We start from the raw sequence: 18,947 nt of genomic DNA on the forward strand, positions 1-18,947 counted from the left end.
GGGCTTGCCGCTGATGTCTCCCGGGACTCTGCCGGCTGCTGGTTGTGCCCCCCCGGGGCAATCGCCTCTCGAGGGGGGCGGGGGCCTTTCTGGTTACAGTCTCCCTGGGGTCCCTGTGCTCTGGGGCAGCTCCTGGATCTCTGGGACTTGGAGCTCCCTCCATCCGTCTGTGGCCCCTCACACTCCCTATTGGACGCTCCTATAGAGAAACCTTACATAAACAAGCGTGTGTACACAGACAGGTGCTCACATGGTGCTCTCATAAGTATGGGCTTGGGCACGTTCAACACATGTCTTAAGGCTGTGGTTGGCACTAAATGCACTATGATTTATTATTGTGTGATTGTTCAGTTAAACAATGTTGATTTTATATTTCCTCATCAGGTTGACGCAGTGATAGCTTGCTCTTGTTGTATTGTTGTGTGTTGTTTTTCTCTTTCTGCAGGTCTAGAAGCAGACTCTTGTTCATCATTGGTTGTTTAGGAAAAAAAAAAGAACAGAATCAGTGACAAGGGGCAGCCTTGGTGGAGTCCAACTCTCACTGGGAACAACCTCGACTTACTGCTGGCAATGCGGACCAAGCTCTGACACCGGTCATACAGGGACCTAACAGCTCGTATCAGAGGGCCTGGTACCCCATACTTCCAGAGTACAAACCAGAACATGGGAGTAGAGAAAGCAATGTGAACAAATGAGCGTTTCTATGGAAACCAGAGCTGAGGTTTTACTGGGCGGAATAAAGTCCTGAGGAAGTCTTACCGTCTGACTGCCACTGATTTGGAGGTGCAGTTACTGGTGATGATGGGGATGAGGCGGGGGTAGTGTGTGTGCTGGAACACAGGAACAGGAGAGAAGTTAGAAATGAGCTAGACACATTTGCTAATAAGGAACAGCTGTGGCGGCCATCTTTGATCAAGTCCGCTCCAACAGCAAAGCAGCTGTGGACGTGTTCAGGGATGTCTCACCCTGAGAATGAGGCGAATAGCAGCCATTCCTGATGTGGCCATGACTTTGGCACTGTTGGGCACGAGGTTCAGCAGAGTGGGCATGACGCTCTCCGCTCCGTGGTCGAACTTGTTCCGCAGCAGCGAGGACAGGTGTCTGACGGACAGGAGGACAGAACGGGGTCAGAAATCACCTGAGACAGAAGGTGTGTGCAGCTCCCGTCACGGCCAGAATAATCACCTGAGAATCTAATTTATGATTAAAGGTACCACAGATTTATCCTGGGATTTCACCTGAAACTTTACCAGAACTATTTCTACCAAAGTGGGATTAAAGTTTATTATAAAACCATCTCAATTATCTATAATAACAGCAGGACTAAAGCTCCAGACGTTAGCATCAGCTGCATTCTGGGAAGTTTACGGATAAAAAGACCAAAGTTTGTTGAAGCTGTCCTAAACTGTGTGGATGATGGAGACGTTCCACCTGTACAGACGTGCTCTCAGTCTAGATGTCATGGTTCCACTGACCTTATGAAAGCAGGAACCAGAACCTCCAGGTGTTGTTGGGTTCTAGAGCTTATGGGAAAAGTTCCTCCATCTGGCTGGAGTATGAAGTCATTAGGATACAAACAGAGACGATCGGGGACACACCTGGTCCAGAGGACCTCTTACTCAGCTGAGGCAGAACCGATCCCACACAGATACGTGTAAGAAAGCATGTAGAACATCCGGAAGCTGAAACAGGAATATTTTTATTAAACTATCTCAGATATTCTGGGACCAGCTGATGCACCGGAACACTAAACCACGATAGAAAAGCTTCATAAATAACAAACCCGATTCTGGTCACGTTAGAGTTCTTAAACACCTTTTCTACTTGAGGACTACGTCTCCATCATGCTGGTCCATCCATTACTTCCAACTCCAGCTCATAAATCTCCCACCATCCGGTCTTTCCGAAGCAGGAAGGATCCGTGTCGCTCGGATCTATTCATCAACCCGCTGCTCTTTAAAAAATGTCGGCCCGGTTCCACCTCATCAGGGTTCTATTGGAACTTGGATGATGGATGTTTTAGCTAGTCCTCGTTTGCTTAAGCATGTGGAGAGAAACAGCTTTGGTTAAGCATTTTCAGAGCTAAACCCAATTAGTTCCAGATCCAAGGTAATGTCAGCACTCCAGGGAACGTCTCCATCATCCACAAAGTTTAAGACAGCTTCAACAAACTTTGGTCTTTTTACCCGTAAACTTTCCCAGAATACAGCTGTTCACCATGACTAACGTCTAAAACCGTGTTTAGACCATCCCGGTCTCACCCCAGGGTGATGCAGGCCTCTCGGACCACCTGAGACCTCAGATCCTTGGCGGACAGCTTGAATGCGGCCTCCAGGAGGCGCAGCTGCTGAGGGAAACCTTCATACTCAGCAGCTCCGGCCAACATAAGAGAACGAACCTTTTTCAGCTGCAGAAGAAGAGAGGAATGACTCAGCACTTTGGAATCAGAAACTATTATAGCAGCATGTTTGTTTGGGAGGAAAAAGTCCCACCGCGACCACCCGGTGCTCCCAGTCGTGTTTATCGTCAGACAGAACCTCTCGGATCTTCGTCAGCTGGTCCTCCAACTCTCTGTTGGAGTAGATCTAGACAAGGAGACCAGAGAAGAGTTACTGATTTCTGACCTCTTACATTGGCTTTTACTCCCAACAGCAACAACATCCGATGCTAAACTTCACTTTTATCCATAATTGCTACTGAAGTGGACTAAAAGGAGAAGGAACGTTCACAGCGCTGACGTTTAAAGATCGACCAACGTGATGCAAACATGCAGGAAGAAAGGCAGAAGGGTTTATGATCAGAGCTGGACATGCCTGCACCGAGGGCACGTCTTCAAAGGCTTTCATGAAATCTTCTTCATCGACAGCTCCAGCAGCTGCTTCTTTACCTTTGAGAAGAAAAACACATTTGTTGGGTTTGATCAAGAGCTTCACCGCTGGAGACACAAGGATAAAGCTCTCTGCTCACCTGTGGACTTGGTAGAAGAAGCTGAACTGGGTCTTCTAGCAGAGCTCATCACAGTCCTCCGTCCACCAGGGGGCACTTTGGAGGACGAGGAGGAGGAGGACCTGCCTCCATCCACAGAGTCTTCATCCTCAAAGTTCTTATCTGTAAAACAGAAGCGAGGTTTTAAGGCAGGCAAAACAATCCCCTGGTTTCTGGTCTGGTCGGTGATGAAGCTGCTGGTCTGAGTCATCTCTGAGCAGAGGCAGCGCGCTCCATCGATCAGACTTTCATCTGGTCTGAATATGTGCACGAATACACGGTTCCTGTCAGCCGCCTGACGTAACACCAGGGACCAGCTGGAGGATGAGGAAACGCTGCTGAGACTCGCTTCCACCTCCAGTCAGCCCAACAAGAACCTGCTTACGACCCAAACATCCCCACTCAGCCGCAGCAAAGCGACCGTCACACACCAGAAACAACACACAAGTATCCAGATCCCTCGTGACTCAGAGGGATGGAGAAAGAAAGGTGGAGAACGAGAGCTACAGGTTGGGAGAGAGAAAGACCGAGACATGAAAGAGACACAAGAACATTTCAGATGGTGGAGGAGGACGAAGAGGAGAGACAGCAGCATCTTCTTACTGGAGCAGATTCTCCGGCACATCAGTTTCCTCAGCATGTCTCCGCTGCTCCGTCTAGCCTGATTATCTCACTACAGCCAGTGTGTGTGTGTGTGTGTGTGTGTGTGTGTGTGTGCTGACGCTGCCAGAAGACTCTCCTGATGAGAAGGGGGAAGGGCTTACTGATATGAGGTCACCTGTCAAAATAACTGTTTATAGTTGAATCTTCATAAAGATGTTAAACTAGTAAAGACCAAAAGGTCAAAGGTACAAAAAACTGTTTGTAAACAGGTTTTAAACTCTAAACCTAACAAACCAAAGTTCATTATTATCAAGACTTTATAAATCAGAACTGGGAACATCACCGTCTCTCCGTTCCCTCAGAGCTGCTCCTACATTCTCAGACCAAAGCTGGACCCCGCCTGGTCCAGGAGAACCCGGGTCGGGTTTAGGAACCTCAGAGTCTCTGGTTCTAACTAAAGATGTGGTTTTGTTAGCATCTGCTTGCCCTTCCATCACTTGGATCCTGGTTACAGGGTGAGCTCCTAACCCGCGAGCCACCATCGGGACATACAGTCAGGACCTACAGAACCGGATCCTGGATCTAAAAGAATCTTCCTCAGTAGGGCAGCTAGACGAGCCTTAGATAGGAGTGGAGGAGCTCCACCATACACGAGGAGCTCAGAGTAGAGCTGCACCTCCTCCTCATAGAAACTTCAACACGTAAACAGAAGGTTCTGCATTCTGCTTCTCCAAGTATTGATTACAGACATCAGAGCCACTGATGTTGCTGACACAAACACCTGCGTTGTTTTTCTGTTATCAGGGGAACAACTAGAGCAAACCCTAACCTCCTGCCAGAGTAGCCTTCCTGTTGTCTGAGGTCACCTCAGCCTTCTGAGAAGCTTTCGCCACTTTAAACGGGAGTAAAGCAAAAGCTACAGCTACCACACCCAAATCCAACCAGGAAGCTGGAGGGATCAGAAGATATGGGGAAGAATCCTTCCAACATTTGATCAGAAACCCAATCTTGTGTTTCTGGAAGTGAACATTTGATCATATCCTTCAAACATCAGCTCCAGAGGAACAAAGACTCAGATTAGGAATCTTGGTGTCATAACCGGTTCAGACCTGAGCTTCACTGGTTACATTAAGACTATAACTAGATCAGCGTTTTACCATCTGCATCAAATAGCACGACTCAGGGGTCTCATGTCCAGACAAGACCTAGAGAAACTCATTCATGTGTTCATCTCCAGCAGGCTGGACTATTGCAATGGTCTCTGACTGGTCTTTGTAGAATCTTAACAAGAACTATGAGAACCGAGCACATCACTCCTGTTCTTAAATCTCTACCTGGTTACCAGTAAACTCCAGAATCCATCTCAAAGTGCTTCTACTAGTTTATGAATCACTCTGTGGCATGGGGCCAGAACACATGCTGGATCTCCTTCCTGTAACTACACCCAGCAGGGTTCTGAGATCCTTAGGAAGCAGCTGGTAGAACCGGGTCAGAGCCAAACAGGGTGAAGCTGCTTTCAGCTACTATGCTGCTCAGATGGAATCAGCTTCCTCATGACCTCAGATGTGCCCCAGCTCTGGTAACCTTCATGTGTTCATCAGCCTTTGAATGTTTCTGATTCAATTCAAAACTACTTTATTAATCCCAGAGGGAAATTGATTGGAATTCGAGAAACGTGATTGGTAGCTAAGACTCGTGCTCTCACTGGTTCCACCTTGGTTCCACCCTGGTTCCTCCCACCGACGCTAGAATCGAGACAAAATGATCTGTAACACTGTAGATTTGAGGTTTGTACCTGTAGAATGAAATGTGTGTTTGAGAGTTTGGATTTCAAACTTGTACATTGATTTTTTAATTTTGGAAGTCTGCTAGGTAAAAAACGAAAGTTTCATGTTTCTGAATTAATGTTTGATGTTACACACTGAGTAGTAAATGTACAAAATAAAAGCTTGATTTTACAAAATAAAAAATACATGTACAAAATGAAAATTTACTGTTACAAAACAAGAAACACAAGTACGAATTGAGAATTACAAGTTAAAAAACTAAAGTTCCAAGTTACGAATCCAAAGTTACAAGTCATGAAACATGTTCCAAGTTACAAAACTTGGTACAAGTTACATTGAATACTGTCCCAATCCTAGCTCCATACCCTCACACATTCACTCGGTTCTACGAGCTAGATGTCACAACACCGTCACTAGCTCACTCGGTGCTGCCTGGGTATGGCTCCCACTGTCTGAGCTGTGCACACGATATGATATTTGGGAGTACAGTCTGTCGATCATGTCCTGCCTTGCAATCCGGGAGTCAGTATTTTCCCATAGCGAGACACGAAACGAATGCTATGAAAGAGAACTTTAGGTTACTGTCGTAACCCCGGTTCTCTGAGTAGCATGAGTGAGTCTCACCATACCGCCCTCCTTGCTATTTCGTAGCGAGGAAGAGGCGGTCATTTTAGGATAATGTCAGTGAGGAGCCGGCCTAATATATAGGTGGGGTTCCCGCCTCCTACACGCTGACAGATTTGTTTCTTCCAATCAGGGCTGGCTATGTGGAATAAGCGCTTCTGATGAGGTCACGCCTAGGCGTTCCCATAGTGAGACACTCATGCTACTCAGAGAGCCGGGGTTACGACAGTAACCTAAAGTTTCCATGTCCTTAATTTCCTGATGTTTCCGCTTTAAAAACGACATGATAAAAATAAATGCCCGCATAAACAAAATAAAAAAATATGTTTTAGTTTTCAACCAAATTACTCTACAGTACCTCTCATTTGCATAAAGACAATAAACATAAAGTTAACTGTAGCTCTAATCTGTCATAAAACCGTTTTATACACAATAAAACAGCTGACCAAACACCAGAATGGCTGTCCGAATGCCTAAACACACATCCATGACTCAGCAGTCATGTCAACAGGATCCTGGCTTTGGAGCAGAAAGCTGCAGAAACCATCAGCTGACTGGTGATGTCAACTAAAATAATCTAGAAATCAGACGAGCTGCTGGTTACGCAGAAAATAAACCCTCTGGCTTTCTCAAGTCCACGTTTCAAACACCTGTGCTTCCCTGCTGCCACACACACCTGACTTCAATGAATGAGTGGCTACCGGGCATCTTCAGCACTTGATGTCCTGAGGAGGCAATATAAACATGTAAACCAGGTGTGCTGAAGCAGAGACATGGAAAACATGCAGGACAAGAAGTCCCGCGGACCGGAAGTGAGAACCACTGGATTCAGTTTCTGCAGAAAAAAATATCCTCTAAATGTTTAACGTGGAGGTAAATCAGTCAGTCGGGGGTGCTGAGGAAATCTGGGTTTAGAAAAACTGACCAGTGAGCCAAATGATTAACATTCACTCTCCATATGAGCAGAACGCTCCCGTCGGATCACGGCCCCAAACAGGGAGAGAGGAAGGTTACTAACCAGGCTCTCCTGCATCACCTCATCTCTCGTCCAGCATCATGCACTCATTTAGACAGCTGGACAGAAACAGAATGAAGGGTTTGTTACATTTACTGATTAGTCTTTTCACCAGTCTCTAAAGTGCTTTTGTGCATCAATTTGTTGCCATGGTGACAACCCCGTCCTCTGTCCCTCCAGTCTGTTAAAAAGTCGTTTAACCCCTCAGAACAAACCGACTCTCTCATTTGTGTTGGCAGAGAGCAGAACGAAGACAATCCCATCATTCACCACGCTGGCCTACTTCTCCCTCATCATTTCTGTCTTCTTTGTTTCATCTGCACATGCTCACAACCCCAACAGGACAGGAAACCCAGCTAGGAAGCCTGCAAGATGACTGATCCAGACCAGTGTGGCTGATGGGAAAACTGACTATGAGGACTGGAAAAAGGAGACCCGGGTGCTTCCGTGGATCTGTGATCAAATCCACTTATCGTCACGATGGAAAATGAGTCTGGAACCATGGCCTCCATTTAAATATCCTTTTAACAAGAATATATATATATATACACACAGTATTTTCTGGAGTAAAAGTCGCACCAGCCATAAAATGTATAATGAAGAAGAAAAAAACATATATAAGTCACATTTTGGGGGGAAATTTTATTATTTTTCTAACAAAACCTGAGACCAAGCATTTCACATTGCAAGACAAGTACCCGTAACAATAACAGAGTAAACAGTCAGGGAGCAGCAGCGCGCCACGGCCTCCAGCAGGTGTTTGAAACCCTCCCAGCGGGGCAGAGGAGCTGAAACCTGGACCGGAGCCGGCCCGCAGCAGCATACATAATTTGTTATATAAATCACTTTGGTACATAAGTCGCACGACCAGCCAGACTATGGAAAAAAGTGCCACTTATAGTCCGGAAAATATGGTACATATACATGTATAACTTCTTCAGCTCACAATCCTCCTCCACACAGGAGGAGCTCTGAGCCTTCATCTGAAGGCGGATCTCTGTGGAAACATCAAAGGGTTTCCTTAAAAATCAGTCCCATCTCCTCACACACACTACCTGGCAGGTGTGTGTTCTTCCAAACACTTGAACTCTGACCTGATGGAGCTGAAGGTGACCCATTTTAGACCCGTAACAGCTCAACACAGAACTGCAGCAACTGCAGTGTTTATGTAACCGCTCTGGAAACGAGGACGCTGAAGAACAAGACATTCAGACTTTAATCTCTGTTGTCTCTTCCTGTGAATCTACATGAACACCAGGATGCTGCAGAAAACACCCATCATCCTTGAGTTCCCTCTGCTGAAGGGGAAAGGATGTAAAATAAATCCTCCACTCCAGGAAGCCAGCTGAGCGTGAGTCAGAGCTCCGTTTGCAGCAAAAGAGAAGGAAGCAGCAGGGAGCCTGATTAAATAAGAGCTCTCACTGGTGACTCTCTTCCATCTGAGATCCAGTTTGAGCTTCCAGAGGAAAGTCGTCTTACCTTCTCCAGCTGTCATGATGCAAAGCTGCTCTCAGAAATGCCGCCACACAGCGGATCGCTCTCTTAACTCAGTGTTTACCTCCAACGCTGCTACAGAAAGGCCCCCCCCCCTTCATCTGAACATCCTCCAATCCCTCCACTCTGCACCCGAATGCCTCACCCTCTCCCTCGCTGTCAAACCCTCCCACTGTTGCAGTCTCTAGATAAGAGGTTGTTTGTGACTGTTTCCTTTTATTTTTGTCACCATGGGTCTGTCACACTTTAAAAAACAACTGGAGGTTTACATTTTCAGGAGGAAGCCGAACATTTTTCAGCTCAGAAAAAAAATATTCATCGTTTTTTCTTTCAGCTTCATCAAGCTGCCTTCACTGTAGCTGGGAAATAGGATGTCTGAATGTTTTTGGCTGTATTTAATTTACTTTAATTCAATCAGAATTGTTTTCTCTGTGATTATGGATATAAATCTTTATTTGCACGCACCAATAACAACAATTATTACCATTTAAAAACACAAAACAATCACAGGCCTAATGAGTGTGTGTGTGTGGTGTGGTGTGGTGTGGTGTGGTGTGGTGTGTGTGTGTGTGTGTGTGTGTGTGTGTGTGTGTGTGTGTGTGTGTGTGTGTGTGTGTGTGTGTGTGTGTCAACCACAGTGGACGACCAGTTCAACACACATGGACACCAGAGCTTTGGCGCTGCCTTCCTGTCATGTTTTCACCAGAATCTCACCAGGACATCAGAGGTTCTGATTCTGATCCACTGAAATGGTCGGACGTTTACGCCGACATCAGACATCCTCGTCTGCAGTCGGAGTTCATTTCACAGCAGCTGTGAAACTCAACTTCCTACCAAATATCTGCCGGAATGGGTCACGCATGTACAACGACCTCATGTGACCCTCCTGTTTTTGTTTCTAATAAAAGAACAACCGGGGTTTTTTTTTAATGTTTGTGATCAAATTCATTTTGTCTCAATAAAATGAGTTTATGCAGAGATTTTAATCACCAGAACTGTTACCAGATTAGAAATCTTACTCTTCAAGTAAATTCAAGCCCGTGTAGGGCTGGGTGATATGACGATTTTAGACCGTTTTACGATCTACACATCTGACGGTCTGTCATTTTTGAGAGACCGTTTTATCACGATTCACAGCTCTGCTGTTGAATTTCTGCCTCTGAATGAAAAGGGAACTTACCCCAGGCGAATGACACGCCTTTGTTTGACCCTTAACCAATCAGAGTGAGTCATAGTAATATATTAGTGCCCCGCTTGTTTTCACCTGTGTGTGAACAAACATGGCTTCGGCCGCGGCTGAGAGCGACAAGGAGGTTTTCGTTCCGAAGAGGAACGCAGGGTTTCCTTAGCGCGCGGCGCTAACAACTTAGTGACGTGACATGTCTCGGAGAAAGCGTAAAAACACGTTGGACGTTTCTTCTGAAGCAGGAAAATAACACCGCTTCTTAAGCAGAGCACGACGCCGCCTCGGCTCGTCCACCCTCTGCCGAGCCGGTGTCGGTACCGGACTGAGCTCGGTCACTGGGTCGATGGAGCTGCCCCGTGACTGCCTGATGGAAAACCAGCGGGTTTCATCAAACTCGTAGTTTCTTGTTTTTGCTGGGACCCCCTGTATTTTACCGCTCCCTCCTGCAGTCTTCCCCTATTAACATTTAAAATGATTGTGTGAACTCGTGTATCAATAGAAACAATCTCTGCCAGCTGCAGTAAATGTAGTCTCCAAATAATAAGCGGTGCATTCATCTGTGTATCTCCTTTGATCCGCATTAGTGATATTCTCAGCACCAGAACAGTGAAGCAAAGAAAGATTCCTGAGTTTGTTAGTAATTTTATTTATTAGGTGCATCTAACCTGTTCAATTTTTCTCTGAAATGAGATCAAATCAGTGCTTCTATGGGTTGTCTCCAATCTGCACTGGAAAATTTTACTTTATTTAGAGACTTGTTGCAGAAAATATTCAGAATGCGCAGTTTTTTGCTACCACAAGCGATCTCTGGTCCAGCCGCACATCAGAGCCGTATTTGAGCTTAACTATCCACTACATGAGCAACTGGGAGCTATATAGTATTTTAAACAAGTTAATGTTTGCACAATACGTTTGCAATTGACATGTTTGCACTTTAAATATGTTTACGATTTTAATTTATGTTAAGTTACTTGAAAAACGAGAAAAACTGATTTTTGTAATTGTTTCTCTCAGGGCTTTTATCATCTCTTGTGTGAGTTTAAAATATATGTGTGTTAGCACTGTGTTGATTATCCCTAATATGAATAAATGTTTGTTTATTCAATGTTTCTCTTCTTTAATACGCAATTGAAGTTATGCTATTCATGGATAAAAAATCGTGAAAAAATCGAAATCGTGATAAAATATTGGAAAAATCGTGATATTCTATTTTTGCCATATCGCCTAGCCCTAAGCCTGTGTTAAACTGAAGGAAAACAGTTGAAGGAGAAAAGCTGCTGGCTGAGAGAAACCTGGTGATAATGAGAGCCTGAATGAAGAAAGCTGCTATTTAACTCTGGAAGTTTCACCCTGAAGCTCATGACAACCAGGCACTGAGCTGCTCCAAACACACAAACCAGCAGCCTTAGAGCCACAATCCACTCGGCTCCAACAAAAACGCCTCAAATTCAGCAAAAAACTGCAGATTTGTCGGATTCTAGCAGAGAAAGATCACAAATCTGATAGGAAACAAAGAGCAGGACTGACCTGAGCCCGAGGATGGGATCATGTTCCCGGATCTTTGGACTTCATCAAATCTGCTGAAGATTACATTTAACCTATAAAAGAGAAAAAAGGCAGAAAAACAACCTGAACACAAGAGAAAAATACAGACATGTCTACACCATATCACAAAGATGTCCAAAAACACCAGACTGAAACTGGATCAGCCCGACAGAACCCGGTTCTGTTCCGTCGCTCCTGGTTTGTTCCAAAATGTCCAGCTGTTAAATGAAACCACATCTGATTTATTTTCTCTGTTTATTCTGCTGTTTCAGGTTTTATTTACAGAAAAATCAGATCAGAGCTGAGAGGACAACGTTCCAGAAAATCAACACAAATTCAAAAACAACCTAGGTCAGAAGAAGCACGGCCCACATCCAATAAAAGACTCAAAGGTTTACTTTAAAAACAGCTGACTGAAGCCATCAGATCAAGTTTTAGCAAGAACTGACAAAGAAAAACAGATTAAAAGGCTTTTAGTCCTAGTCTAGATTTTCATGAATTGTTTTGAAATTAACAAAGTTTGACACATCAAACTTAAAGCTACAGCATGTAAACACTCCACCAGGGGGAGCTGCACAGAAAGAGTGTGTGTGTGTGTGTGTGTGTGTGTGTGTGTGTGTGTGTGTGTGTGTGTCTGTCCAGAGGCCTTACCTTGACTGGGGAATGCCTTTCTTGCTGAGGTCCAGCCTCACCCTCTCTCCCACGTGTCTGTAGATCTCCACCAAACAGCTGATTGCTCCGTCTCGAACCTGGACACAAAAATGAGCCGTCTTCATTAAGATGACCCATTGTAGCTCGGTTTTCCTCCATCAAACACGCCACTTTATCCAGTGTCAGTAAGTAAGTTAGTAAAGCAAGGAGAAGGATCTTGTGTGATTCGCTACAGAAGTTCAGACAGTAGGATGGTTAGGGATAAGGGAGGTTGGGATTTACCTGACTAGTTGGGTCTCCCAGCAGGTTACATATATGAGGAACTATTTTACTTAAGGTCAAGCCTTGAGCTCCATATCTGCAAACAGAAAACTTCATTTTAGAAAAGTCTAAAAGAAAAATGTGATTTTTTAGCATCATATAAGAGGAGATGAACCCATGAGTGAGTGATGAAGTGATGATGCTCACGTGTTCAGTGTGGTGATGAGACAAAGGCACACTCCTTCTCTGGTTCTGTTGTTTTTATGTTTGAAGCCTCCTAACATCCGGTCCCAGACGTACTGAAACGACACAGAACCGTCCTCAGAGATCCAGGTTCTGGTCCAAATCAACAGAACCGCTTCAGATCACAAACCCATAAACCTCATAAGCATGATCTTCCTGAAGCATCTGAGCCGAGCCAGAATATAAGCGTGGGAACTGAAGATCAAACATTTCTACGTAGTTTAATCTAGTTTGTCTGTACGTGTGTGTGTGTGTGTGTGTGTGTGTGTGTGTGTGTTGTCACAAGTTTTTTATTGACTTGAGTTTTGTTTTTTTTCTCTTGTTGCAGCATTTAACGTAGAAACTATAGATACATAAATCCAGTTATTTAAAGGAGACATAACATGAAAAACCCACTTTTTTATCCATTAACACGGTGTGTTTCACATTTTAAGTGTCTAAGTGAGCAAAAAGGCTTATATTATTCACTAGAGTTGCTATTTAGATATTTAATAATTAAGTTTTGGGCATATTTGTCCACCCGTTCAGTTTTTCAAAATACCTAATACATCTGAAATTTATGTCGTCACGAGAACTACCAAATATGGTCATGGCCCTCTGCCTAAACACAGAGCCAATCTGCCATTTTTTATTCTCGCTAAGATTTTTGTAGTCCAGTTGGAAAAATGCAGAATGTCTGGTTATTTTAGCCAAACACAGCTCAAAACTGTTCCTCGTTTTAAGGAAGGGTGGTGTGGCAGTATTTAAACCCAGGAGCTGATGACACTACTGCTAAAAAAAAGATACTGCTAAAATAACTGAAGAAAAAAGTAGTGTGTTTCTGTGTGTGCGTGTGTTCGTGTCTCCCAGGCTAGTGGCTAGTACCGAGGGCTTCATCTATCTAGAAGGAGTCATTTCCATCTGAATGTGGCAACGACGGGACACAGCAGCAGAGCGGTAAGCTTCATATAACTCTAAAATGTCGGCAAACTTTACTTTAGATTTACGGGCATTAGCAGCACTAAAGCGTCAGCATCCGACCTGCTAAAGCTAGCACAGTATGCCAAGTAAAGTTAGCACCCAGATTAATGTGGATTTGGCCGATTTTCGTGGAATAAAACGTGATCTAGAAATTCTGATGAACGCCTTTTTTAAACCAGATGATAACCTTCCACTGATTGTAGCAGCAGAGAGCCTGTGTGTTTTACTCCGTGAGTGTGATGTAATCTCAGCATCCAGTAAATAAAGTCCCATATCAGCTGAAATGCAGCGTGACAAAGTCGTTAAAGTGCGTCAACACAGTGGATTTAATACGAGTTTTAAAGAACAATCTCTGAGTGGAGTGAGGTTAGTTTTTGTCTCACTGCAGATAAATAAAAAATACTGCATCAGTCAGAAGTGCAAAGCTAACTGACACTCGTCTGTATGAGCGTCAGAAATCTAATGAAATCAGCTGTAAAATAATTAAAACAAAAGTAAAAATGCTCCTTTGCTTTTTAGAGTCCACATCCAGAAGGCTGGAGCCATGTTTCACTGACAGGCTGTCAGACTAAAGCCCTGATGAGCTCAGCTGGGACAAACTGGTCTGATGTTTAGGTAAGTGAAGATCTGGTTCAAGACCTTGAGATGCTAGAAAAAATAATTCAGCCAGCGTGGTAATGTTACTTTTCTTCTCCTCTAAGGAACACAGAATGCTCAGATGTTGGAGCTTCACGTCACCTACTGAGGAAGGAGACCCACCAGTAAAGAGACGGTCTGGACCAGACCAAAGTGAGTGATGACACGCCTCAGCCACCCTCATCATTAAGAACACCTCACCACCTGAATCACTCCATCTGATGACAGCAGAGTGATTTATTTGATGTTTTACTTGTTTAGTCTGTTTAGAAATTATTGAATTACATTATTTTCTGTAATCGACCATCTGATCTGGACATGTACAGAATAACTTCCCCCAAATTCAGCAGCAGCTGGCCTACAAAAACAGCTGCAGCATGTAGTAAGTCTGTCTGCACTGCTCTCTGATGAGCTTCCTTTCATAAGGAATCATTTGTATAATTTTAGTGTCACTATTTTATTACATTTGTAGGAATATGAAGTCACTGCAGCAACACAAACGTGACTATAAACATGAAAGCTAAAGAACCAACTTTCCTAAAGCTGCTTGTAGACAAAATATGTCATTAAAGTTATTGTCTATCATTGCAGAATATGGCGATGACATCATGGAACTGGTCTCTGGAAAAGTTTTCCCTGAACCAACTCCGTTTCTAGATGAGGTAGAGAAGATCTGCATCTCACCAACCCTCTGGTCTCAGTATTCAGACAACGGAGGTCTCCCACTGTTATCCAGGACCAGTTTGAAGCCCACATACTGCCCCTCCCTCATCATCAGGAAACATCAATCCGTATCCTGAGGACAACAGAAGACGGCAGGAGGACAGGAACTCTGAGACACCACCAGCACCGAGACACAAAGCACCTGTGTGCACAACGCCTGTTTAACTACTAAAGCCTGTTTATTATATTGTTCTACTTGTTTGCTGTGAGGTGAATACTTTGAAAATTTGTATATTAATATAAACAATTTAAAAAATCACTGATTGTATGTTTTCTTTTAGATGTACTGGTCCAAACTCAGCCTTGTAGACATTTATTGCATCCTGTAGGTAAATACACAGTCTCAGATCAGGATGATGCAGCATGCTACTCCTCCATTTCTGGCTTTCACCTAACGTATTTATTTAGAATGCAGGTAAGATTTAACTAGATTTGTTAGCAAAGCAGACCGATCTTGGGAATTTCACTGCAGCACTGATTTCATCCTCTTGTGTACTCGTTAGAATTACCAAGGTTACAGCTAAACACACATTTATTAAAGATATAGGCTACGCATAGCAGACAATAAAAACGTAAAGTCGTAAGCATTAGAATTATAATGATCACATTAAAGGGACTTTACAGAGTTTTGAATTTTTATGCTTGCGATTACCCCCTCAGGCCAAAAGCGTAATGGCAGCTTCAATAGTAGGCTCGTGTACGAGGCGCGCATGCTGTACGTGCACACTCCTTAACGAAAATAACAGCTGAGACAGTCCCGTGCGTGTGTGTGTGTGTGTGCGCGTGTGTGTGTGTGGGGGGGGGTGGGGGGGTGGGGCCTGGAGGACAGGACAGGAGAACACGCAGCTAATTAATTAAATAATTTGGTTCTGTACCTTTCTCTTCAGCACAGCCGACAAAGGTTTATGATGGGTCAGTCCTCCTGCATGCTCAGATCTTTCCCTTCCCTTGCTTGAAAAATTGTTCCAAAATGAAAGTTGAACCCACATCTTCTTTATCTGTGAATTCAATGCTGTTCGGCGAGTCTCAAATAAAAATTTGGGCATCTTACTGTAAAAAAATATACCATTAATGTAAAAAATAAACTCTGAATAAACTATGTTCACGTCCAGAATCGAACCCAGGTGTTCTGCATGAGAGTCCGACGCCTTACTAGGCGAGCTAAAGCACCAGTGACGTTGTTTGTATCTGTAACATTTTTATCCTTGATGACAGCTGAAACAACGTTCAAAGAATGGTTCGGAGCAAAAATGGCTATTTTGTTGCTAATTTGCAGGAAATATCTAGAAGAAAGTTCTACAGAAAGTAGCTAAGGGTCCTCAGAAATGTAGCTAGCTTTGTCACTAGGCGTTAGGAACAGCGACAAAGTGGCACTGCCTCTCTCTCTGCTGCTAAAGCTACGGATAGCAAATGCTATGAGCTATGCCTGAGCGTGAACGTGCATGAAGCAGCCTGCTCGACCCGAGCATCTCTCTTTTTCTGTGATTTTACAGAAAAACAGGCAATCACAGTAAAAATGCCAGGGCTCATTCTACAGGACCAGGGCATTGCAGGAGAATGTATGAAGACATTTATTATTTCTATACATGTTTTGGCTGTCACACTTCCATAATGTCCCTTTAAAGAACATTTGGAGAAATGTTCTTTATTTGTGACTAGAATCCCAAACCTTTAAATTAAAACGTAACTGCTTTTTATCCATCTTCAGCCATTAAGACACCCATTATAAAATAAGACTACTTATATATATAAATATACACACATACAGAGAGAGATCTTAATAAAATATATTCTTTTAATGGTGTTTTAATGAGCTGTATCATTTTTTAAACAATTTTAACAGAAATAAATAAGCAAGCAGCATTCCTTGTGTGTGTGTGTGTGTGTGTGTGTGTGTGTGTGTGTGTGTGTGTGTGTGTGTGTGTGTGTGTGTGTGTGACTACAGACAAATGCATGAGAGAGTTGGCAGCCGTGAAACAGCTTGATGGACAACTCTCCCGCATGTTTTAAAAATGCTAATATAAAGTTTCTGCTAAGCTACATAATGATTTCCCTGTAGAACTACAAAGTCTGACTGGGGGAGGAGAGTAGGTCTGCACTATGGACGGGGGCGGAGTTTGCAGCTCCTTCTCCAGATTTAAAGAGACAGTACCCAAAAACGGCTCATTCTCAGACTCTCCTCAGAACAGGGGTAGATGAGGGTCTGTAGAGCAACAATGATGAGGAAATCAGACCAAAGAACTGCAGTTCCACTGTATTTAGACCCTAACTGAATGGCTTAGATGTAAAAAGGAATAACTTAAAAGCATGTTATGTCTCCTTTAAATCCATTTTTTTATTATAACTGAGATCATTTGAGATCTTCTCTGTCACAGGCAGCAGAATAAAACTGAATTGGTTTAAATTTCAGGAGTGAAACACGGAGAGCTCTGGTTCCTCAGAAGGGTTTGTACCTGTGGAGAGGCAGCTTGTTCCATGATCTTTAGCAGCAGACTTTGGTCTTGTTCTCTAACTTGGTCTTTGGCATCTCCTAATCGATCGATAAGGCTGGGCAGAACTGAAAACAACACATGTGGATGTGAACCAGCAACCATTTATTTATGAAGGTTCCTGTGAAATCTAAATGTAGATCAACAGCAACATGACAGTTCTCAGACTGGAAATACGTTAATTTGATAAAATCTAAAATGTCCTGAAATCAGACAAAAACGACTGAGTCTGCTATCATCGGTGGTTTTTTATGTCCATCAACGAGTTAGAAACATTATTGATCTGTTTCTCATCTTACCTGTTCCCACCTGAGCCCTGAATCTGTCCTGTAACCTCGTCACTAAGGCAGATAGGAGGTCCAAACCGAGCAGAGCCACCTGAGAAGAAGACAATAACATTTAGAAAACACGGGAACTTTCATTTACCCTGGTAAAGGTCTGAGTGGGCCCAGAATACAGATTTTAAAGATCCACTATTGTCAATGTGTTCATTCATTCATTCATTCATTGATCTGTTGGGCTAAAATGCTAAAATAAAATGAAGCAGTGGTAAAAATATTTAAAATAAGTAAAAAAAAAACTTTCAGATTCCATATGAGAGGGAAAAAATGGCGCTAATGTGTTTGTTATTAACTATAATCCTAACCACAAACAATCAAGATTATTTATAGAGTTGTCCTAAAATTATGTTAACGTTTAAGTCATCTGCACAGCAATGAAATCTGTTAATTAAAGAAAGAACGTAGTAAAACTTAGCAGAACCAAGGATGGAGCCTTGCAGAACTCCATGAATTTGTGAGACCTAACCTAAAGAAGAGCTACTAATCTGGACTTCAACACTACCAATGAAGTTACTACTCATCATTCAGGCCATAATGAGTATAACCAGTCCTAAGAGTAGAGAAAGAGAAACCCGCTAATGTTTCTGGAGCGGGGCACTGACTGAACTTTCATCAGCCTTCCTGAGGGACCAACAGCTGCTGAATAAAAACAAAACAACACATGAGCATCATCTGAATGTTTGTTTGGAGCTTGGTGCAATTTTTAGCAACCGTGTCCATGAGTGATTATCATTATGACCCGAGTCCACAGACAAATCGCTGCTGCCCCCTGGTGGAGGCAGGTTTATATCACTTATAGTTTTCTTCAAATGCTGCAGACACACACACACACACACACACACACACACACACACACACGTTTGTTACGGTGCTGCAGCCTCCTCTTAGATCAAACCAAACCTCTCCAACATCTAACCTCGCTCACCAGGAGGCGCGTGCACGCTCACCGAGAGAGCTGCTGGGGAGATATCCAGCAGACCACATCTGTGTCAGGAGGGATGGAGCCTTCAAGTTAAATCTACAGGGTTTTCTTCCCTCAAAACCAATCATCTCATCACACACATGATAGGGAATCACACTGACACAGGGGCACTGCTACAGCTTTTAGTTGTGACTGAGGACAACAGCTGGGAATGATGTGGCTTCCTACTGGACTCAGTCCCAGATAACAAAACTTCCCAACAGGCTCACAAATCTATTAAATAACAACCAAAAGTCCCTTTCATCAACAGATGATCAAAAACCTGAAGCGTCGACACTGGGCCGTTACCAAACTGGGTTTTACTGCTAATAACAAAGTAACTGTATGTGAATAACACAGAATTCCATGATAATTTACAATGGAATACCTTGGTAATAACCAGAAAAGTCCAGGTTAACAACCGTGGGTGTAAAAATGGTTTC

At 43.5% G+C, this 18,947-nt stretch overlaps 1 protein-coding gene and 1 long non-coding RNA gene across 32 annotated transcripts in view; one reads left to right on the forward strand and one right to left on the reverse strand.

Moving 5' to 3' along the window:
* Positions 1-18,947, reverse strand: part of clasp1a (cytoplasmic linker associated protein 1a) — a 56,727-nt gene that overhangs the window by 28,085 nt on the left and 9,695 nt on the right. For 30 of the 31 annotated variants that reach the window (XM_070552949.1, XM_070552974.1, XM_070552958.1 and 27 more), the window contains exons 3-14: positions 17,502-17,580; positions 17,167-17,270; positions 12,359-12,450; positions 12,173-12,248; positions 11,891-11,988; positions 11,222-11,292; positions 2,968-3,108; positions 2,814-2,887; positions 2,493-2,585; positions 2,262-2,407; positions 966-1,101; positions 760-830 (exon numbers count right to left, since the gene is read on the reverse strand). In XM_070552949.1, coding sequence (XP_070409050.1) covers positions 760-830; positions 966-1,101; positions 2,262-2,407; positions 2,493-2,585; positions 2,814-2,887; positions 2,968-3,108; positions 11,222-11,292; positions 11,891-11,988; positions 12,173-12,248; positions 12,359-12,450; positions 17,167-17,270; positions 17,502-17,580 — 1,181 coding nt within the window. Of the gene's footprint in view, positions 1-759; positions 831-965; positions 1,102-2,261; positions 2,408-2,492; positions 2,586-2,813; positions 2,888-2,967; positions 3,109-8,493; positions 11,142-11,221; positions 11,293-11,890; positions 11,989-12,172; positions 12,249-12,358; positions 12,451-17,166; positions 17,271-17,501; positions 17,581-18,947 lie in introns of those variants that run through there. The other variant, XM_070552969.1, reaches the window with a different exon arrangement.
* LOC139070542 (uncharacterized) lies at positions 13,717-15,208 on the forward strand. Its single transcript, XR_011521028.1, has 3 exons — positions 13,717-13,969; positions 14,056-14,143; positions 14,582-15,208. It is a non-coding gene; the product is annotated as an uncharacterized lncRNA (long non-coding RNA).

Source organism: Nothobranchius furzeri, chromosome 7, assembly GCF_043380555.1.
Source record: "Nothobranchius furzeri strain GRZ-AD chromosome 7, NfurGRZ-RIMD1, whole genome shotgun sequence".
In the NCBI taxonomy this organism is placed as follows: Eukaryota; Metazoa; Chordata; class Actinopteri; order Cyprinodontiformes; family Nothobranchiidae; genus Nothobranchius; species Nothobranchius furzeri.